General features: G+C 39.7%; 1 protein-coding gene across 1 annotated transcript in view; it reads right to left on the bottom strand.

Moving 5' to 3' along the window:
• The window catches only part of LOC104547069 (protein kinase C alpha type), a gene marked incomplete at its 5' end in the record, with an annotated part of 50,205 nt that extends 26,358 nt beyond the window's left edge, over positions 1-23,847 (bottom strand). Inside the window, 5 exons of the mRNA XM_010192627.1 lie at positions 11,433-11,529; positions 12,255-12,389; positions 12,485-12,641; positions 22,911-23,039; positions 23,736-23,847. Coding sequence (XP_010190929.1) covers positions 11,433-11,529; positions 12,255-12,389; positions 12,485-12,641; positions 22,911-23,039; positions 23,736-23,847 — 630 coding nt within the window. The remainder of the gene's footprint in view (positions 1-11,432; positions 11,530-12,254; positions 12,390-12,484; positions 12,642-22,910; positions 23,040-23,735) is intronic.
• Positions 23,848-24,200: the final 353 nt, after the last annotated feature.

The following is a 24,200-nucleotide window of genomic DNA, read 5'->3' on the forward strand; positions in this document are numbered from 1 at the left end:
CAAAATATGCACTGAGCAATCTGGGGAGATGCTTTGGCATTAAATTTCCTGTGAAACAGAGAAAAGACACAACCCTCTGCCTCTTGTGCTTCTAACCTTGGCCTAACAAATGCTTACAGAGAAGATGGCAACACACGGCTTCTTCCCACTTCACTGATTTATTTGTTCCTTTCAAGAACAAATAACTCATTAACTACATTACAGAAATGTATTGCACAAATGAATGCACATGCACACAGATCATTTTTCAGCCATATATTCCTCAATGAAACTGCATCCTCGCAAAACTTCTTTGCATCAAGGAGAAGACTGAAACTATGTGAATGAATAAAAAGCTATTTATCTGCATACTCATATTTATTTTCATGATGGTGACATCCCTACGGTGAATTACGACACAATTAGTAAAATGTGCAATATATAAGAATGAAAATGTGTTTTTACTTCAATAGCTAAAATAGTTAGAGGAAAAATAGGTAGGAAAAAAAATCCTTATCATTCCTGTTGCTAGTAAAAGGGTATTATGGCAAACAGCATGTTTTATCAAAATATAAATGGGGAGGGCTATAAAACTCTACCTAGGAGTTAAATATGGAGTATTTTATGTCTTCAGTTTACTTTTTCCCTCATTTCCTCTCCTCCTCCCCTTAAACTTGTGTCATATTTACCGTTTAGGTTAGTAATAGTAAATTTATTGAAAGGATTTGCCTGAAGAAAAAAACTGTGCCATATGTGAAAAGGATTAAAATTGCAGAAAGCATATCCAAGAACACAGGAAACACACCCCTGAAGGCCACCCACACACTGCGCTGCTTTGCTCATCACATGGGAACAACGATATCAGAGCATCCTTTAATTAATTTGCGTTACAAATAACAGAAGAGAAAGCAGCGTCCCACAAAGAATTCGGGATGATCAGTAAAGCTGAGTTATTTTGTCTAATCCTAGCGCAAGCTGTGTGTCTGGAGCCTGGGCCTCTTCTAATGCCTTGCAGGTTCACCAAATTCATGAGATAATTTCACGTCGTGACTCAGAGATTGCCACGGAGGTCCATTGCTCTCACCTAGCACATAACACCGAGCACAATGGAGCAAAGGCAGGGAATTACAGAAGTCACAAGGCACCTGAAGGTGGAAGTGAACTGAGCAACATAAAGGTGAGCAGAGGCAGTGCTCGCTTTCACAGCTCCAAATTATTAAATATTTTGATTAGCGGAAAAATTATCACCAGTGCCAGGCAAAAATCTTGAATAAAGGGCTGTATGAAAAACGTTATACTGAATTCTATCAAAAAAGCCGTTTAATTTCTAAACATACACATACAAACAACTTGCATTAAATCGTTTTTTGCTAGAGCCAGCTTTTCGCTTTGGGAGCTATTCCGTGTTCTCCACTGACCCCTTGTGGTTCCTCACTCCAAGGAGAGATTTCTCAAGCTAAAGGTTGTGTTAAATAGATGTTTACTTCGGCTGAAGGCAATAAGAGAATCCTAAAGGACAATATAACAGCTTTACACACCATACAGCATCTCAACAGAGGTGTGTCTTTTGAGGGGTTTATAATCACATTCCCTATTTATTTATTTTATTATTAATTTTTTTGGTGATGCTGTCTAGAAATGAAAACTGCATGAAGTACCTGAATAGAAGATTTATTTCAAAATCTCCAAATTTTCCAGGCACAACATTAAGGTAACCATATCCCCTACAAAATGTAGACAATGGAAGTCAAATGACTATGAAATATAGAATTTACCAAGGGATATAGGACCAAGAGTTTCAGGGGATATTGCCCTGGACAAGGGATATCAAGAGAAATCCAGAGAGGAGCGAGTTCCCAGTTACCCAGTTGGCACTGTCAAGATGTTTAACTTCTTTAATAATCCTGGGGCCACCTGAGTCTATTCTGTTTTCTGCCCTTATTGCCAAACACGCTCTCTCCTGCAACAGAGCAGTGTCTAACGAGATGAAATGTAATTAAAGAGGCTGCCCAGGAATAACAGTCAAGGATTCTTGCAGAAATATCCTGTGAGAGCAGCAGTAAAAAACCCGAACAACAGCTACGATGCTACAACAGCAAACCTCTAAGTGTCAAAGATGGCTTTTTATATGCTCCTTCATTTTTTAACTATGCAAATAACTACTGACTTCCAATAATTTAAAAAAACCCCAAACCCTAGAGTGTAGAATTTGCTTTTAAGCATAAAAATTATTCCAATATGGGCAAAAAATAAATTTTTAAAAAGTAATCTGTTCCAAAATAATCTTGAAGGGCTTCAGCTCTACCCGATCTTAGTGCAAATCCCTGAGCTCAAACGCAACAGCCACAAATTGCTGCAGATTAGGGCAGATTTTAAAACCTTGGGATTCTGTATCCAAGTCTTACCATGCTGGGGAATTACTTAACACACACAAACACATGAAGGTGCTTTCTGCATGATGTTTTGAAAATAATCCACTGAAATATACATTTTGCTGGCAGAACCAAAGCAGCACAAGTGTGCGATCCTTCCCAGTCTCCGATAATTTCAAGTATTTATGTTCTCCAATTTGCCGTGTTATAAAATTGTACATTTTTGTACATTTGCCTGGTTTCCAGCTCCAAAGCGTTACGTTACCCTCAGGAACACAGCCTTCCTTCTTCAGCTGCTCCTGCTGTTTCCTTTCAATTCCAATCTTGCAAACTTGGGAACGTAACCTCCCCAGCAGTCCCACGTAAACTGACTACTTACAGAATTATTTCCCAAGCCCCGCTAACGTCAGTGGTGATTTGCTGGGACGCCTCTGAGCTTGGGTTAGCACTGCTAAGTCACTGTCAGCAGCAACCAGAATGGGGATTTGTAATAATTTAAGGAGAAAAGACAGACAAGAAACAAGGAAGCTTTTTTTTTCATGAAAAAATGGAATTTCTGAGTCCCCAGGTGACATCAAAGCACCAACTTTCTTTGCTGGTTTCATGTTTATAATTCATTAGGATTAAACATGAATTTTGGCTATGAAGCAGCAGCTGTAGGAAACCCTTCAGCTCTTTTTTCAGGTGCGCTCCTATGATGAAAACCTGAATTGACCGAGGACTTTTGCCAGTTTATATCAGTGCACTTCAAGGTCTGGATCTTACAACAAAGTGACAACGCGATGTAAGACATAAATTCGTATTTGTCCCAGATGTGTTTTTCCAGGGTAGCTTTTGCTCTGGTTTAAAATACATTTAAACAGAGAAACTTGCAACTTCCCTGTGTTAAACAAGATTCATCAATGAAAGCAATGTGTGATTTCATTCTCGAATAAGAAAAGGTGTAAAGAACTGAGGAAGGGGAGTCCTCTTCTGTAAAGGCTTTTCTGAGCTAAAGATACCAGATGAAGTATCAAGGTTAAGAAAAACTAAGTTACAGATTGCATGACAAATGATCACTGCATTAGGAAATATTTGACAATGACAAATGGTCTTATTCTTTGGTTTTTTTGGTTCAGTTTGAAAACATTTGGTAAAATCATGCATTAATAACATAAGCAACTCTTCAAAACCAAAACTGGATTTTTAAATCAAGTATTTTAAGCTTTGAGCTATAACGTGTGAACTGCTCTAGGTCAACGTAAATTGTAAAAGTACTATTTGAAGATGATAATGGCTTCAATAACCTCAGATACATTCTTAAAGCAGTTTACAGCACAGAAACTTCAAATTTTAAATCGTAACTTTACCAACAAAAGAGACTGAAACTGTGATTTGTGTCAGTAACTTTGCCCTAATGAAGCAAGAGAATCTGTTAGGGACACATGCAAATGGAAAGTCCACACATGTATGTTCTCAATGCTGAAATGTGTCTTTTAAGGCAATAATTCAGTGAGGTGGTCATTAGTGAAAGAAGTAAAATGGGAAATAAACAGGTGAATGGGTATTTCAGGTATCAGAGCATCTGTGCACATGGGTAATATCTCTTATGATATAGTATACTCCAGCTAACATACAGCAACATATGCAGTATATTATATCATAAAACATGCATGCTGTATTATGTAAATGTATCTACTTAAATATACAGCGAACATGAGCATTATTTGATCTGTGGAATTATTTGAAGATCCATGAGTGTCTTTCTAATTAAAGATGCACCATTTTCCATCTTCCGTGAGAAGGGGCCATTCATTTAACTAATTCCTTCAAAAGGAATGGCACATTGCCTCCACTGTGTGGATTATTTAATTTAATTAAATAATGACCCCTAATGACCCCTTTCTTCTAATCTGGGGGGTATTTTGTGACAAATTATGGAAGATTCATACTTCATTTTTTTTAATCCATTAGGAAAGCTTAAAATGGGGAAAAACCAAGTGCATCCTTAAAACATGGTGAGGATGAAACGGAATTTAATAAACTTCAAGCATTGGTAGAGAGGGTTGTGTGAAGAGAAAGGTGTAGGAGAAAACTACCTTGAAGAAGTGGATATTTACATGACAGTCCTGGAGGAGACAGGAAAGGGAGAAACACTGCTTCGTTAGTACAGGGCTGGCAAAGCAACACAACAACAATTAGCAGCAGAAGTCAATAAATACAGACACAGCAGCGAGAATACAGAAATGGACACATCCGTTAGGCACAGAGAAATCATGGAAAAGAACCCGTGGTGTTCATCAGCCCCAGGGCGAGGAGCAGAGCACGGCACAGCACGATGGAGGACGGGGCCGCACGCAACTGCTCGTCCTTGGCCACCTCAACCTTGTGCATACACAGGCTTCATGCACGGACATTCCCAATGCATCCAACCGCTGCGATGCACAAAGCCACATGTACGTCTAGACGTGCGTAGGCTGGGCTCTTAACGACTAAAACCTTTGGTTTGGGGGTTTTTTGCCTTGTTTTGAAACAAACATTTAAACTTATGGAAGAGATACAGAAATCGCTGGTATCAAGATGATTTTCTACCTACATTCTTCACCTTAAATCCCAACGCATAAACTGAGAAAAGCCTTCTAGAAATCACAAGCTGATACGAACTGAGAGCAGAGTTTTCTGCCGTCTGGTTAAGAAATTTCAAGTTCTCCAGTTTCAGATCTGGTGAGTGGATGGGAAACCTCCAGATCAGTGCATATGGGAATTCCCCATGCCAAACTATAGCATAGAACAGATGGAGTCATCTAACGGCATCGCTGTAATGCTGCAAACTATTCTCTAATGATTAAATATGCACAATTTAAAAATAGGCATGAGTGCCACGGCCAAAAAAAGCAGCTCTTCTTTTTATATCTCTATAGACATAACGAGTGCGGATTGATGTGCCAGTGATATTTTGGCTGGTCATGATTTCAGTGCAGCTTAGTGTCTGTTTCCTGAAAAGTAAATTTAATCTTTTCTTTTACAATTTGAAGTGTCAGCAACGTTATTTCTCTTTTCCACCTCACCTTTGCTGACTGCCTGAAGTTACAGTTATTGCTTTGAAACAGGAATGTATACTGGTTAAGGTAAGGGTATGGTAGAGATCGTATCTTTTATTTATTTCAAAAAAGAGTAAAGTAACTGCAGTGTAACAGCTCTGGGGCAAAACCCTCACCATCCTTCAAAGACTTAAAAGAAATGTTTCTTTCACAGCCTTTGTATGGCTTTACACAGAGACCTGAAGAACTTAACTCACAAATTAACAAACTAACAAGCTCCTTTATAGGGTTTTTTTTGAATGAAAAGATCATATTTAATTAGGAAACTCGATGGGTTCTTCAGAAGCTACTGCACCAGTCCCTGGAGGCTTCTGCTAAAGCCATGGCTATGCAACTGCAGCACATTTACCCAGAATTAAAACTGCTCTAGGATGTCCTGGCCATTGATTAAAGAAAAGAAAGAACATGTCCTTTTGACCTAAAACTGTTCTGAATACCAGAAAAACGCCAGATTAATGCAGAAATGACCGCCCTTCTCCTTTCTAATACAGTAGCCAGAAACAGCTTTGCTGTTTAAAGAAAATTAAAGGGAATGTTAAAGATACAGCAAATGTAGCACCTACAGGGAAACAAACTGCAATGACTTACTGATGTTCAGAAAGGGAATGATAAATAAATGAATGAGGTTTCTTCAGTGTTAGAATGTAACAACACGGAAACTCATCAGAAAGCTTTAATTGTGCCTTGAAACCTGTGGACGTTTTCAAATACAGTTTAACACCAGTTGTACTGCCAAAAGAGGCCTGATGGTGTAAATGGACGTTAGCTCCGTATGCAACAGATCCATACACAGACTGAGATAGGCCACTTGTACACAAATTCATGTCTGTGCAAGGATTAACACAAAACTATGGTCAAACAAAATGCTGCCCTGCGTACTGGAGGAGTTCATAGCACATCAGAAGCAGAAATATCTACAGCTCCTGCGTCACTGGAGAGGTTCTAGGTATTTATAACCAAGCCTGATGGCCAAGCACCACATTGTCCCTGTTCTTGCATTGAGAATGGCAAGGCATTTTGAAAGACATTTTCTTGAGGATCATCATAACAGTTATGTTTAGAAGCACTGAGATGTCACAGAAATGTCACCACTGACTGTACACTTCCAATTTCTGGATGCAATATCTACCCTGTTCTGAATCCTGTTCCCTCTCTCCTTATGTCTGATCTGCTTGGTCTGCAAACAGAGACAACAGGTCTACCTCCTGCACAGCCTTCCCCAGCACAGGGCAGCTCAAGAAGCGACTCGTGTGGTAATACCCCGATCAATCTCAGAAAGGGGAGACTGCAAATAGAGCATAAAACCAGTATGGCCACTCTCCCTGGGCACCCTGTCTGGTTATTCTGTTACACATGGTTTTATGGATCTGGTCCACAGCATTGACTAGTAGATGGAAACGGTACCTGCTTTTCCTAGCATCGACTGCAGAAAAAGTACTTAACAGAACAACATCATCTTATTGTGGTGTAATTTTACTGTTATTCACTGAACTAAAATGGAATGGTTCAAAACTCACAGCCATGAGAAGCCACTTGCACCCGATGCCTCAGCCGACATCTCTAACTCGATGCTAGCAGCCACAGCGGTGGATGTGGATGTGGATGTGGATGTACATCCCCAAGCAAGCACCTCCCACGGTCCACCAGAATGGTCCTGTGTGGATCCCCACGGTGGGGAGAGCAGCCTGAGCTCGCTCAGAAACTAAGGGAACCCATTTGTTCTACTGAAACACACAGAGAGCTGCACTAAAGGAAATAATTAGACCAAGAGAAAATGTCTGATATGTGAAGAGTATGTACCAGGTGGACTATTACATACCTTCCCCACAGATGCCTTAAAATGAAGATTATATGAGCACTAACCTATTAACTCATAACAATTTGCCTGGATCACTTCAATTACCAAAGCTGACTGTAGTGACTCAGATTGCTCCCATCACTTAATATACCTTGTACTTGGTAAATGTCTCCACATGTAAGGATTAGAGCTACTCTGTTCTTTTTTAATTAAAAAAACCCATTGATACGGAGCACAACAGCTGCTTTCTTTTTAATAACATTTTCCATGATGGTGATGTGGAAAGAAGGGGACAGACAGAATAATTAACCAGCCTACTTTTAAACCAGTATTATTCTAGTATTAACAAGGATTGCTTTACTAAGCAGCAAATTACAGGAAACGGGGCTTGACAAAACTGAAATGACTTCCTACAGTAGAAGTTTCAGAATTTGCACGTTTCTTTTCCCCAAATTAAAGAAAAATAGGAAAAAAAACCCTAAATGGCAAAAATAGATAATTAAAAATACAGTAAAGCTGTATTATTTCAATATTGTGGTTTTTTCCTTGACTAGCAAAATACTATACCAGGAAAATAAGTATGTAAGCAATAGTAGATATTGCAGTTAAAAGATTTGCCAGTTTGGGTCCAGGGAGCCACCTGGGACTGTTGGGAGTTCCCATGGCAACCTCAGCACGGACAATTATGGAGCAGCCACAATTATTCTGAATATGCCTGTGGAGAAAGGAGCTTCGTTTGGAGATGGCCACAAATAATGTCATTCCGGAGAGAGAATTCACAAGCACAGGTTAAAGCCAAATGAAAAACAGTGACAGATTTTATCCTGCCTCCACTTCCTACAGGAGTGTATTTTTATCTCTAAATATTAATAATGATGTATCATCTATAAATCACTGAAGACAGATTTGATCATACTGCTAAATGAGCAGATAATTGATGCATAAGTTTTAGTGATAGCTGAGATCCAGAAAAGACGTAGATTGATTTAAATTTGCTGTATAGAAAACACTGCACTGCACCTATGCATAATATACCTCACTTTCTACACGCAGCACAACTTCATATACATAATAAATAGACTGTAGATAAAAAGAAGACTCCTTGTAGTAAAATCTAAAAGTCCCTAGCGAGGTCACTGCATGATTCCATTAACGAAACCACCGTCCTCAGCTCTTCTCTTTCTTTTCCAGTTTGGTCCCATTTCTTGGAAAGGATTTAAAACTACCGGGCACAAGTCAGGTGTTAACTTTTCAACTGGGTTAGACCTGGCAGAATGGGCCATGAGGAAACGTCTTCTCATGACAAATCGTTTTTACTGCTCAATTACAAATGTAAGTGAAGAGGAGGTTTGAATCTATTCTTTTTTTACTTATTTATAATATCTTACGGCTATTTTATAGTCAATTTACATTGAATAAATGACTTAAAAAATCTGGACACATTTCTAAACTCCGGTCAAAAGGGCAACGTCAGTTTTAAGAATGTCTTCGACTTTTTTTTAAGACCAGAAATTAGTTTTGGAAATTTCACATCTACTGGTTCTCTGATCTTTTATAACCTAGAAATACTCTTATTCTTTCTTAATATTAAGCAATGCAATTCTCATCCTAAAGTTTCTCTATTCCTGCATTGCTCAGGCTCTGTATATAGCTCCTCTTTACTCTGAAGACCACCATTATTCATTTCAAGTATTTGATATCAGTAATGCAGTACTTTTGCAGAAATTGTTGTAATTTCGTACTAAAAATTAAATCAACGTAGCTTGGATATCAATCACACTGTCATATATCGAACAGCAGACCAAGAACCACAAATGCAGACTTGATTAGCAAGCAGTCTGCAGTTACTCTTTTCTATAAATGGATAAATAAGACGACAGCCCAGTACAACCTCTCAGGCTCTCTATATTCCTTATTTTCCTGACAAATACTCTCCCCTCGTAAAATGGCAGTCAAAATCTGCAACCTTCTTCCTGTAAGGTTTCAAAGCTGATTTCGGAACAGTGGAAATATTTATTTAGATGATGTCACTAAATCACAAATAGCAACATATCTCTCAGCGCTATCTACTTGTTCCCCAGTATAGGGTACCTAAAATAAAATGACTATGTAAGCCAAGATATAAACGATAAGAAAAGGAACGTAAAAGATGATCAGAGTCAGCACCACTTATGCACCGTACCAGAATAGCTAATAAGTTAAATGCCACCATCCAGACATCTGTGCTGTTAATTTTTATAAGCCATCACAGTAATTCCCCTTGAAACCAAGGCTGAACATGACGTGGAGGGTGCTGCTCTTCTCTGTTCCTTCCTCCATTCCTTCTCACAGCAGTCAACTTTGAGAGACAGTGGGAGGTTGACCCTAAATTCTTTTACCATGCAATACTGCATTACACCAGCCTTGGTCTGGTCATAATTACACATTTTGTTTGGCTCCCAGTATTCCCATGTATCGTCACTACGGTTTAAAACTGCTCATTATGCAACTCTGTAAATGATATTCCCAGAGACCCTGTGTTCCCTGAAAGCCTACTCCCTTCATTAATTCAGACCACTAAAATAGCAGCAACCAGGCTACCTCCAGAGCAGGGAAAGCCTCAGATACACGGTGCTGAAGCTGAACTAATTAGACTTTGAGACAGACTAATTATTTCTGAGACAGAGCTGACCCTAAGTGAAGCTGCTGTTCCTGGGCCCCGGTCCAGTGACTTTACAAGATGTCACCTCTCAGGATTTCTACTCCACTTCGTTACAGAACACAGATAAACCCTGGCTGTTCATTCTGCAACCCATGTATTTACAATAAGCTTCAGAGAAAAAAACCTAAGAGATTGTAAATTCAATACGCAAACACACTGCATATATAATAACTGACACTTTAAAATAGATCATTTTAGTGACTTATCTTTGTGCTATCTCTGTCCTGAGAAAAAACGGGTAAATTTCCATACCTGTATCACCAACATCTACATCTGTACCCAATTCCAGCCTCTGAATATTGCACAGAGACGTGCAAGGGGTGAAAAGAATTACTGTTGACACTGTTCTTTCTAGGGGGGATAAAAAGTAAATAAGATCTTGAATAGAAAATGACCTAGTGCAGCAAAATAAAATCACACTGGTCAGATCACAATTGCAAAGAAAGGAAAATGAAATGGAGATTCAAATACTTCTCAAATGTACAGCAAAAATCATAGCTCATGCTGCAGACAAAAGTATGGTAGCTGATCCAAATGTGTTCAGAAGAAATTGATGCACCTTTTCTTTTTCTTTCTTGAAAGTTGAACACATGCCGTTTTTCCTCACTTTCTTGGGTTAACCCATCTTTTACTCTAACAATGGAGAATCCTGCCTGATGGTGAACATAAAAAATTGCCATTTCAGGTTGAAAGGAACAGGTTTGAGTGTTTGTTTATGCACAACAGGTAGATCAATTACTTTCTGGATAAAACAGCTAGACTGAAGTTACAAATGTACGACCAGAAAAAAAGAAACCAATATTGTAGGTTGGAATATTTCAAATTCAATATTGCGTATGCAGCTGGGAAGGGCAGTCAAGTTGGATGAGCTGAACCCAGCACAGCCGTGCTTGTGAGTCCCAACTCCAACCTGCACCACAGACAGCAGGAAGACTGCAGAAATTACTGCTTGTCTTCAGTGCTTCTGTACATACCCAGCAATAGCTCTTATCCTTAAAAACATCCATACCCACGTTAAAGATATCAGAATTTCAGATGACAACCTTCGACAAAGATTCTGAGGCTCCCAATTATCAGTAATTAACACTGTAAATATTCTCTTTAACAAAACCCCGCATTTAGTGTGAAACATTCCGAGTATTAAAACGCTGTTGTTTCTGAGAATTTCATTTGTCAAGTGTTACAGGCACTAGTGACAGAGGCTGGCAGGTTTTGCAGCAAGTATTAAAAGACACTGAAATTGTTACATATATTCGACATAAAATATTTTAAAATACCAACTTAGAAGTGTCACAGCAGAGAAGCTGAACTGTCACAAAAATGATACCACTCCTGAATTAAATGACTTGGCCCAATCTTCAAGGAACCCAAAGGTACATACTGCTGTCACAGGCAACAGAAATAGTAACGCTCTACTATAGAACTTTTTAACAGGCAATTTCTGTGACAAAGTGAAAGATGTATGCCTTATATAGTTGCACCCATCTGCGTTTAATCCTCACCTCAAACTTCTGTCGGAGCTCTGCGTTTCCATCGTCATCAGCATCTGGAATCGGGACATTGTAATATTCACCTTCTTCTTGATTCAGCAGCTTGTACCTGTGGCACATAGGAGAATAAATTATGCCTCTGCAGTCATGTTCCTGTTAGATTTAAAACCTGATTTAGCTGTCTGTGTGTGGTTTGTATCAGTGTCACAGGTATGTAAAGAACTGCTTTCCAAGATCTAAAGCAAACTCAGAAACAGAATATATTTAATGTAAAACTAGATCTTTAATCCCAAACTAAGTGCCAAGGCAGTTTAATGGACATGGAAATTCTTCCCCCCACCCTATGATACGATGGGAGATACCAACCTGGTAGAACCTTCATCTCCAGCCACAATTATCTTTGATGAGATGCACTTTTTGAGAAGATGGGATGCATTCTACCCCATGCTTTGTAAGTAATAAGATAGCGTTATAAAAGCAGTTCCCATGCACTTTGAATTTGCAGAGCTATATATAACAGGATATGCTTAGTAATGAATAGATCATATTTGAGATAAAAATAAAATTCATATCACAAGACTATGTACACAGAAGTGAGTTTGCAGCAGCTCCTGGCTCCAGCAGAAGTTTCACGAACAACACAAAAGAAAAGCATTCCTTTTATTATCCTTCTTAGTTATATAGCCTACGTTTCCTAGGTTTAGTTGCATTTTCAGTGAATTTATAACATGATACACAGTGAAAAGCTCCAAAAAAGGAAGTAATACAGAAGACAAATACTAGTTTTAAACTTCTTGTGATATACGCTCTCCTGCTCTCTGTTCAGAAGCTTACCATCCGCTGGCTGGCATTTTCATCAGCTCTGACACCCCAAAGGAAAGAGATCCCATGAAATCATTTCTGGTTGTTCGATCCCAGTCCCAGACCTCTACAGATAACCGCCGGTCTTTGTCTGTAGGTTTTAACTTACTAACAGGGAGAGAAATAGAGGAGTTTTCAGTGCAAGGCTGAAATAAATGATTCAATCCACACAAAGATATTCCATTAAAAGGCATTTAACTTACAAAGTAAATGCCTCATTCCAGTCTGGATTCAGAGTAGAACGGATGGTTTTTGTTTTTTGTTTACTTTCATTCTTAGGGTCTGGGATGAGCTTCAGTTTAACGTAAGGATCTGAAAGTCCATTTGGATCCATAGGAATTAGGTTTTTTGCTTCTCGCACTGTCAATATAAAACATAAAACAAATCACTATTAAGAATGCAGTAATGTGTTAAACCAGAGTTATTGAAACATGCTGAAAAAGAAAACAAGTAAGACATGAAACCCACTTGTCAGACTTGGCATGGAAGAAACTCGTTGTTGTAAAGTAACATTGCACTTAGTGATAATTTATAAGAATGGTAGAGAGAAATGACAGGAGGGAAGAGCAATTCTCAAATGCTGTGCAGCTTCCAGGCAGCTCTTTTCCTGAAATGGAATGATTAAATGTCCAAATCCATCACTATAAATTTTTATAGCAGCAATTCTTTGTGCTTTTATTTACTCATCAGTCTTGGGTTATACCACTACAGCCAAATACTATAAGGGCAACAGGCAGATCACAAGAGACATCGCAAGATGGGTTATTTGATAAAATCCATCACTGGAAGATCTCGAATGCTGAACTTCCCTCGGATTCATGGTTCATTAGTTGTCAGATGGAATTGCTGAAAGCATTATGTCATGACAGCAACCAAAGTAAAAGCGCAGAGAAGACGAGTTTAACTTCAGCTGCACAAAAATGTTAATGCAGCTTCTATTTTTACAATGTCAAAAGAAGACATAAAGCGAGTTAATATATCTCATGTTGCTGCCAATCCCCAAAGAGAGAGAGACAAGAATAGTCAGAACTGGGTGCCATTCCCCGCAAGGCCGTATCCCTATGTGGCAGGCCACGGCGGGTTACGAAGGCATTTACGGAGGCTCAGCAGCTTTTGGGTTTCAGTCTGGAGCAACACTTCCCTCCCTCTTGTAGAGGATCAGCACAACACCCGCATGACACTTATGAACACGTAAGGTGTTAATTCTGATTGAACAGCATCCAGCCATCAGCTTCTGCTGAGCCTCAGAGGATGCTGTGAAAGCCCATCCCACCTGAACCGGTTGTGCCGCGATGAACTGCAGTGATCGAGTGGGGATGGGGGATTCAGAGCTCACTACAGGGCATCTCAAAACCTGCTGGGAGCAGTAATCCTCTGGGCTTGTTTTGGACAGAAAGCAGCTTTCATTTGGGAATTCCTCTGTGAGATTTATAGTTTAAGGTTAGAATTGTTCCTGGAAGGAAATCACAGGAACCTCTGAGGGTGACGTGGTTCCTAGGGTATGCAGAAAGGCCAGCATTTAAGAGTGAGTCACTGGAGATACCATTCTGGAGTGACAGGGTCTGTCTGGGATACTATTCTGGATTGACAGAAGCTGCTGCTTTCGCAGTATCAGCATCAGAAGGGCTTTTTTAAATTTACCTACGGAACTGAAGAAATCTGAAAGGAAATTTAGGAAAGATCAACCCTAAAGTCACTTAATATTTCTTGACAGAAAACATTTCCTACAAAAATTTGAACTTCAGAGTCACTTAAAAACTCAATCAGGAAAAAAACCCAGAAAAAGTTGTCAGGATCTTCAGCAACAGACAGTTACTGCTCGCACTCTCCTCCTTTTCCCCCAGATTTAAATGGCATTTTCATGTTATAAACAAAAATTACAGACCTTCCTAGGATCTCAACCTGCTATTTCCCAGCATGGAGGCTGAAAGGCATCCAAGCAACATAGATATTTTATAATGTGTTGTTTACTCTCATTATTTGTAGAATAAGAAGGAAACAGTTTTTAGGCAACCATCTAATGGCGTGTAGACCAGCTGAAGTACATCAAAATGTCCTTTGTTCTTCATTAGAAAGGAAGGCAGGGCTGTGGTGGATTGCAAACCGTGTACTACTGCTTCCATAAGACAGAGAGAGATGGACAATGAACGTAAAGCACAGCACAGATATTGGTGTGCTTTACTCAAGGCCAGTGAAATGGAAGATTGTGGTGTTGACAACATCCCCATGATAACACAGCACTGAAGGTGATTTACAAACCCACATAAGGGTTCTCTTCCATTTCCTATACACCAGGTATATTAACAGGTTGATGTAAGCAGCTCTAGGCTGACATTTTCCTTATACACAATAGATGGAGTGTTTTGGTGTTCATAATGATTATGTTCTTCCACGTGCCATAACTGCTTAGTAGTGCTTTAGTGCAAATTTACTACTTAACCACTTGATTCAAGCTGTAGAGGGAAAATCCTCAGGGAAAAAAACAGCCACTGCCACTAAAAACACATAATTTCAAACTGTTTGACCTGCTCTGTTTATTTAATGAGAGAGTATTATGTGTGGTAAAATGAGCTGAAAGAGGGAAACACCACATAAAACATAGCCAAAATAGCTGTAGAAAGAAGACAGAGCACAGGAATGCAAGCTGCTTACTTGGAGCACACTGGTTTATTTGTCAACATAATTCTCACGCAGAACAGATACCGTGATGTAAATTAATTATTGAAATTAGATCATGGCTGGAAAGGAATCACATTACCTTGAATCAACAGTTGATACTGGTTATTTTTTTACTTAAATTTCTTTTTTTAAAATCAGAGACAGAAAATACTTATGGGCTAAAATGTTAAAAGAAATGTAATTCTATTCACTAACTCTGTTACTCAAATAATTGTACCAGAAACAATACACTGAGTTTTAAAAGAACATGACAGAAATCGGCGTGCGTCTTGCAGAGCATTTCATCCGCAGTTCTCTGCAATCCCTGTATAGAGCTGACACAGCTTTGCAATTAGGGAAATGATAGCTTCAGCGCAGAGAAATCGTCTCCACTCTCATTTACTCTGCACCCAGCGGTCAGCTGGAAAACCACTTCTGTTTTCAACCCATGAAATAAAACCTCCACTCGATATTAAAATATAGCACCCTGAAAGTGGCCTTGAAATACTTCTGAGGAATCGCATCAAGATTAAATAACTTATTTCAGTTAAATATTTACAATCCCAAAGGGACTAAGAACCATCAAGTGACTGAAGGATGAAGTGAAAGCCTTCGATGTAAATCGCTCACTCTCTCATTCTATATTTGTTTTATTTTGGTAGGGTTTTTTAAAACATTTTTTGTCTTCTTGTACATGGCACTTGTGACTGCACTAGCAGTCAGTTCGGTACATGAGCTTTTACTTCAGAATCCATGTTGTGATATTTATTTCTATATCGTAGTTTGGCAGAAGCGAGCAGCAGAACTCTCTACAAGTTGTATAGCTTCCCAGAAATACACACCAGGAACTTTTTCATTAAAATTCCTCAAACAAAATGGCTTAATTTTAACACGGTATCATCACACTGATCCTTTATGATTAAATTCTACCTGGAGATGCTCAGTGTGAAATTTTGAGGAGCTGCCTGTGTGGATGCTGAGCCATTCTGCTGTGGAGAGCTCCCTGGAGAAAGCCATCAGTGTCCAGCCTTGGTACAGGCTGCCCAGCCCAGAAACCACCACTGATGGCAGGAGGACCTGGCAGCACGGGTAACACTGCTGCTGCTTTGGCAGCAAACGCAGAAAAAGAAAAAACCCCTCTATATACAAGAAAAAGAGAGCTCAAAGATGAATTGTGAAGGAAAGATGCAACATACACTAAATAGAGGCTGCCAAGGAAGTCATGATCTCACTCCTTGTTTTGAGATACCTGGCCCATTTGTACTTTTCTCTGCATAATTAGTACCCTTAGACATCCTTCTTCAATGGACTTAGCACTTCTTTTCCTGAGGAAACAGCATGATGATACCTGTGCTAAACACTGCTTGTAAAGAATTAGCATCTACGGGGTCCACCTCTTTAAGGGTGCCCTATTTTTAAGAGGACAGGTCTATAAGAGGATTGACAAGAAGAGATTTCCCCTCCCCACCAAAGGCACTATCTCTTTTGTGTGGTTGAAACAGAAAAAGTTAAATGAAAAATAAGAAAATAAATCAACTTACATGGCTGAATTCGGCTCTAGTTGTAATGATAGCAAGCAACCTCGTACTGCTTTATAATTATTAGTTAATTAAACTCAACACTGTGATAGAGCTGTTACTCTACTTTATAGATGGTTGACATGAGATAGAGTTCAGCATCACTTGGAGAGTAGCTTGGACAGAAACCTAAAATACCACTTGCCAGTTTTCTGTCACAACTATTAAGTACGATAATGACCTCTGCACTGAGCAGAGTAGGTGCTACAGTTAAATTTATTAACATTTTGACCAGATTAGTCTCTTAATGGGGACTAAGAATGCACACGGATGAAAAGACAGCCAAGTGAAGTATAAATTGAAGTTTCTAACAAATCCAAGCTCGCGCAGGTTTTCCTTCAGAAAAACAGAAAGTTGTCAACTTGCCACAGGGAAAAAAGCGTGGCATTTTCCTCCTCATCGTTAATGAAGAAGAGATGGTAAATGTTTAGTCAGCAGAAGACGTGGACTATTTAACAGCTGTCCTGTGGCTGTTCTGTTCTAACCCAGCAGTATCTATCCAGAAACCATGCCTGAAACGGGGCCGCCCACTTCTCCAGGAATAGTATAAAGACATAAGCAAATACAGAGCTGGTTCTTAGGTATTTGTACTTTAAATAAATATCTAAATAAGACAGAGTGGGCTGGCAGGGAGCAACTGACATTTTACATAAAGAGAAGAAATTCAGGCAGAACTTTGAGGAAGTCAGAGAGAGGATGATAAAACCAGAACGTTTTCCATGATTTGTATAGGTCAGAAGTTGCAAGCCATATGCAGTCATGGATTTGTAATTTTTGTGATGCCAGCAAGTGAATTTATTCATAGGAATGAGTAAACTGGAATGAAATGAGAAAAGTTTCTGTCCCTATAACAAAGCTGCATTACTACAGCAGCATGAGTTTACTCAGTTCCTTTTCAACTGAGTCAGAGCTACCTTTTTCCTGAATTCCCAAATGTTGATAATAAAACAGTTTACTAATCACAGCAGCCATTTCTTGCCAATCTTTTACTCCTTACAGGCAACTTAGAAGAGCACAAATCTCTCGGCTGCATGCGAACAGCTGCTTTCAGAAGAGGCTTCAAGTCTCAAACGGTCTGGTGAGCTCTCCAGCAAAACGAAAGAAAAGGGAGGCCCTTGTTAGCTCCAATACACCGTAACATTTCTGTCTCCCCACAATAAAGCATTAAAAAATTATTCCATAATTCTCATTACTTCCTGAAGAAGATTCTGGTATTTCTAATTCTGATCTGTTAATACACTTAAATAAATAAGCAGCATTTTAGTTAATTCTCTTTTATGTGCACACAGATGGACATTTATGAAGAACTAATATTTCTTTTAAATGCTATGCATTGCCTATTTCTCCCCGGCAAAGTAAATTTAATGAATGAAATGGGAAGCAATGAGTTGCTGCAGAGGTTGGCGTTCGTTAAAGGCACAGCTCCCTAACGAACACTGCATCCCTGCAGAAGCTGGGAATGCCAGAAAAGAGAGAAGATATTAGCGAGATAAAACATGTGCTTCACGTTCTTTGACACATCAGAAATGCCTCCCACATGCAAGCAGTTATCGGGGATCACTTTATGGGTATTTGGTACTAAAAGCTGGCCAAATAGCCAGAATATTCATATACATTCCCTTTTAAAATCAGTTGCAGAATATTGTTAAATTAATGCTAACAAAGACAGAGACTAATATTGACCAAGACAACAGCAAATAAAGTGTGTGTGTGTGTGTGTGTGTGGTGGGGTCTTTTAAGGAAATTATCTTTATGAGAATCCAGAGATGTGTCAAAATCCTCCAGCTGATGTCTCAGGCTGGTTTGGGCAGAGGCTGTTGACCTGGCTGCCCACAGCAAGCGGTGTGAGCTGACATTAAAATGCGGTGCCATCGGGTGGCTCAGCATTCAGACACTCATAAATAATTTGAAAAGCCTCCGGCGGGGAGTGCAGGACTCCCAGGGAGCTGATTGCTGAGAGCCCGCTACGTCCTCCCAACCTCTGAGAGATCCCTGCCACGGTTCCTCCTCTTTTAACCAACACAAGCACCACTGAAGAATAAAACCAGTTTTTCTGTATCCTTTTAACTAATGAAAACACACTTACAACCCCTGAAAACCCTAACCTGTGTAGATATATAGATAAAAATAAGGTTTATATAACGGCAGGGTGCATTAGCTGACGGGGAGTTGGTAACACCCTGCCTCTAAATTGGCACCCGTGTCGGGAGGGCAGTTTTTTATTGTCAGCTGCTGTCAAACCCAGCTCCCAGCAACTGATAGGGCACAGTTTAGGATTCCGATAACGTGGCAGCTTTTTACATGTCAGTGCAGCAGATGGGGTTATTTTCTCACAAAGGTTATTGTTTACTCACTATGAAAAGAATTCAAAAATAAAATACGAAAAAAACCAACCCTAAACTGTGATTCATCCACCTACCAACTCACTCAGAATTTCTCTAAATTATAAGATAGGTCAAGAAGTATCTGTAAGAGTGACAAAACTTTTAACGCACATCAGGAGAAGAAAATTCAGTGAAAAAGCACAGATTAAGAATAGCAAAACCTGCTTTACGAGGCCTAAAAGCAAACTACGCAAGCCAGTCCAACCTATGAAAGGCTCACGAATTCAGTGATTTCCGAAAAAAGCCATTCAAGAGAGTTCCTATAAAAAGAAAGCTACCACGTTGATTTACTGCTACTGCAATAAACTACTAACATCCAATGCAACTCTCAATCTGATAGCTATAAAATGAACCCTTGATATTTAAGTATTGCAACAAAAATGAGCACTGAATGTGGCATATTGGCTAGTCCTGGGAAGACAGTGATGTTTTGGTGAAGTATATAAATACAAAATTCCTACTCCTTTGTGAAAAAAGGAGAGTTTAATTTAGAGTCTGAGTTGCAGAGCCTGTGATGTTCACACAGAAAAGGCTGTAAGTCTACCTTTAAGCGCCCAGATTGGAGACCTGACCTAGTAAACTGGAATTAAGTATGTTTACATACAGGACTGAATCATTCCCACCATTAGTTCAACTCAAAACCTGCCAAAGCACTTGGATGTCTGAGCTAATCTGACTGCACCACTGGCCAACTCCATCTGGCAGTGCTCTGCCGTGTCTCCTTCCTCGTATTCGCTGGGAAAAAAAACCCAGTACTGTTTATTTTATGGCTTGGTAAGCGAGTGTGTGCTGTGGCCTTTTTTGGATGGACAAGCCACCAAAAAAACCCCAAAGTGACCAATTGTATCTTCCAGTCATCATTAAGCGAGCTGCATCCTCCGTGGGCTTTTACCATAAAAAGGATGGCTCGGTTGCCCATCGAAGGTTTCTGCAAGATGCCAATCCCAGAGGCATCTCTGCATTTAGCAGCACAAGCGTTCTCATGCAATCAGGGCTGAGCTACGACAGAATCCAATCCGCAGGAGCTAATTAACAACCACAACAGGATGCAGAGCAGAGATATTCAGGAATTCAGCTGAAGGAGTTCAACATGTACAGAGTAATTCCTCTCAAAAAGGCTCAAACCAAACAGCCGAACACTGGTTATTTTTCCTGCTGTTCCTAAACTACCCTGGACATTTAATTCACCTCCTTTCCTGAGGCTAAAGGCAGCGGTACTGTGCTTGGCAGCTCTGGGAACTGTATATCCAGTAAATATGTCAGTAAATATTTTAGAAGCAATGCTGTACTGGGAGAAAAGGAGTTGGAAATTTTTGCATTGCAGTATGAAAACTGCTAATTTCCTTTTTAGTTAAACATGCATAGAAAGCATCTGAAACTTCACCTGGTCTGGGCTTAGTCTGTACTGTACAGTTTAAAAAAAAACAATTTAAAAGCTTAGTTTGAGGGTAACTGTCATTTTTATTTAAAGAAATTTTCGGAAAGCTTGGAGGTGCTGACAAGCCTCAACTAAAACAACTTAACAGCATCACAACTGTTATATACACAACAAGGTTACAGTAAACTTTTTTCCTTATTGTCCAGAAATCAACTTCATCGTGGGAAGGAAATGTTTTATTTATAAACACAGAAGCCACAGCATTTGCCAAGTACACTCTCACCAAAAAGAGCTTAGGAATAAATCCTACAAACTATCTGTAATGATTTTACTGTATTTATATTTCAGACAAGACCTTTTCAAATACAATTGTGAACTAAAAGAATACCTGTTTGTGTAATTGTTTCGGAGTGCTTTGGTACCACAAAGACTTGTGACAAACGTTTCTGTCCCTGAAAGGATTAGAAACCTGCTGAATCATCAGAAAATGTGTTCATGTCACTTGTCAAATTATGTGCATTATGTCAGAAAGTTTAAGCCATATTTAAGAGCCTTGCTGCAAAGCAGCCTAGAATAATGCAAGTATTAGATTTTGTCACCTGGATGATTTTCAAATGAGTTCTCTCTCACGGTACAATTCCTGCGAGAACCTGCAGCACCACCTCTGAAATGCCATTACTTGCTGTTAATGACAGTACCTTGGACAAACTTAGCCCTCCTACGCCGCCAGGAAGCTATTTGAAAAGTTAAGCTACAATTAAGTATCACCTGGGATCCGTTCTGATCCTTTCTAACTGAATTTTATCACACCTCTCCTTTTCAGTGCATTTTACAAGGTTTGACAGGAGAATGTGGAGGTATTCGGCTTCAGAGAAAACAAAGCCATGAATGAGTACAGCAACGGGAGGGAGGTTTGCTGTCAGCTGTGAGGATGCAGTGTCATGGGCTGGTTTCCTTTATGGTGACTACATGGGGTCGAGTCTCCGTTGAGATTCACTCTCCAGAGAAGTGCAGAGGGAGAAGGAACATATTTTTGGTGTATATTAGGCTCTAGCCTTTCAACTGAGCAAGGCTGAAGCAATACCCAGCACTCAACGTTCACAGGCTGTGAACAACTGCACCGAGAAACAAAGACAGAAGTTGAGATGGTCTAAGAAACCTCCTCCTTTGTCCTGCTACAACTTTCCCCTCAGATTTAACTCCATTTTGCAACCCCAAACAGGCGACAGCAACAGCATCGTACCCTGGTCTTGTTTCACGGTGTGCACACTGAATTCAGTTTCCTGCAGTACCCAATTTACAGATGGATCAGTGTTCCTCTGCTGTCACATATTAAGATGGGTTCCCTGCAAGTTTTCTTCACTGGAGAAGCAGTGTTGGTCACCTTGATGCCACACTAAGACATCCACTCACCCGAGAGAAAAGCTTCTGATAACTTGTGTTTTATGACTGTATTCTACTCCATTTCCTCAGTTATACCATACTTAATTTGGTTTTAGTTACTACAGCCCATTTTTGCAAGTTTCTTAAAGTTCTGAGCCATAAAAAATTGGGACTTTCTTTTAGAATTTAGATTTGTTCGATTTGTTTGCCTCTACCTACTAAAAAGACGAACAAAGTTTTCTGGTGTTCCTTCCCTTATTTCACTTCTGTCCATCCTAATTCCTGCCCTGAGGTCTCCCTTAGAGTAAATGCACTCTCATCTGATTGGCAAAGAACAACTTTTGCATATTTGTTTCCAACAGAAAGGAAAAATGAGCAATAAAGTTCACTACCAACTTCACAGCTCAGGCATCAGGCACACTAATTGCCAGTGGACCCCAGCTAAAATAGAAAGCACATATAGAAAAAACATGACACACTGTAAATACAAATCCTCCTGCAGATCCTGAGTGATAAACTCCACTCTGACACAGCACAAGGAAGTTCGGTTGCATTTAAACAATCTATTATGTGCCTTTTAAGGGGGACAAAGCAGTCCTTTAACTTGCAAAATCCATTTTCCAGAATTTTTCCTGCAACTCCAGACTTGGAATGGGTTGGTGGGGCAGGGCTGTGCACAACCAAAGCTTACACTTAAGTTCTGAAGAAACTCTTCAAGGAAACGAGCTGCCACCTTCTCCTTCCTTCCTCTCTCCCCTCCCTGTCTTAATAACCACAGCCTTACAGAATGTGGTGATCTTTTTATTTTATTACTCACTGGGAGTAATATTTGGGATTGAATCCAAGTGCCCTTTGTTTATGAAATACTCTGAGATGCAGGAAACAACTCCTCAGCTGATGAAAGTTTAGAGCATCTCTTGTGTTCTCAAGACGATGGCCAACTTCCTGTACAGCCAGCTATCCTACTGGGCTGCTTCCTACACAAAAAATTAACATTACAGTCATTTTCTGATCAATATGCCTGAGTTTTGAAAGCTATTACTACAGCATATATTTTTCTATTTATTTTTATGAACACCAGTTCATAGAGTTTCTTGAGTCAAGGCCACGTTGAATGAAATCCTCACGCTTCTGAAGGGAAATCCTCCACCACAGGCTTTAATACACAAAGATCTGACCAAGGTACATAAACCCACAGTGTGTATTACAGATTTATAAACCCTGCAAAATCCCCAAATGAGTTGTTTACCTGTTACTTCCAGTTTGTCACCGGTGACTTCAGCTTTCAGATAAATCCTCCCTCTTTTCTCTGTGTGATCCATGCCGCAGAGGCTTGGGACGTTGATTACACATTGCTTATGAACGTTCATATCACAGGCTGTGGGCACAGAAAATGGTTCAGACAGCTATGAGAAACTAATAAAATTATTAGACTGCAAACACTGAGCAAAGTGAAAGTCAAGATTACAATGTTTAACTGTTGGTGAGACTTTCAGATTACAGCTGCATGGTTTTCAACCAGACAACATGGCTAGTTTCCATCTTGCAATACATTTTGTAGACAGTGAATAAACAGAGAATAAAATACTCTACTTCAGAAACCTAAAGATAAAATTAATGAGGTGCAAGGAAAAAATGAAGTGAAAATGGAATAAAGAGTTCCTGGGAATATGACTGAGAAAACAGTGCATTCGTGCCAGCATTAGCAATGAAGTGAGTTACATTTAAACTGATTATTCTATTTTCAGCAGAAATGAAATGCAAGGAAAATATTGCACCTTGGCTACCAACTGAACTGAGATTTAAGTTTTACAGTGCATTTACCTGAGCAGTCTAAAACCAACCTTCCTCAAAGCTTCCACGGCAAACGCTCTTCAGCCGCACCAAACCCGACACGCCACGTTCTCAGCAACAGAGGTGATTTTCATTAGTATATTATGACAGTACTGAAATATCCACTTGAAATCTAACAGCTGACATATGAAACGGTATTTTTCACAGAGATCAGAAGCTGTAACCCAGTGTTTCTACTTTGCAAAATACCCTTTAGGCAGCACAGCAAAACTCCACTTACTGTCACACTTCATCCCCTGGTGCAGGAGCCCGTACAGCAGTGACCCGCAATGGTCACAGAAGGTCGGGCTGCCATACGTGTGGATCTTAAATTTGTGCTTGCTTCTGGGATCCTGAAGGGAAAAGCAGAAACAGATCCTCACATCACCAAAAAATAAGATGCAAGTTGATAACCTGTATTACTGTAAATGAAAGTGAACAAATTCTAACTTGACATGTGGAGTAAATATGTTACAGACGTTGTTGTTCCCATCTGAATTTCGAACATAGAAACTCAAGAGTGAGGACATTTTAAGGCCACCGGCAGCTTGGAAATGGTTTCTAATTTGGGAGCAGTGAAAGGGAATACACCCAAATCACCTAAATGTGTGACGCATCCAAATACATTTGCTGTTCTCAAGAGGCAGTGGTCCCCTTTGGAAAACCAAGAGCATTCATATAAAAGGAAGAAATCGCATCTTCACCC

This window comes from Mesitornis unicolor, unplaced genomic scaffold (assembly GCF_000695765.1).
Source record: "Mesitornis unicolor isolate BGI_N332 unplaced genomic scaffold, ASM69576v1 scaffold46819, whole genome shotgun sequence".
NCBI classification, from domain to species: Eukaryota; Metazoa; Chordata; class Aves; order Mesitornithiformes; family Mesitornithidae; genus Mesitornis; species Mesitornis unicolor.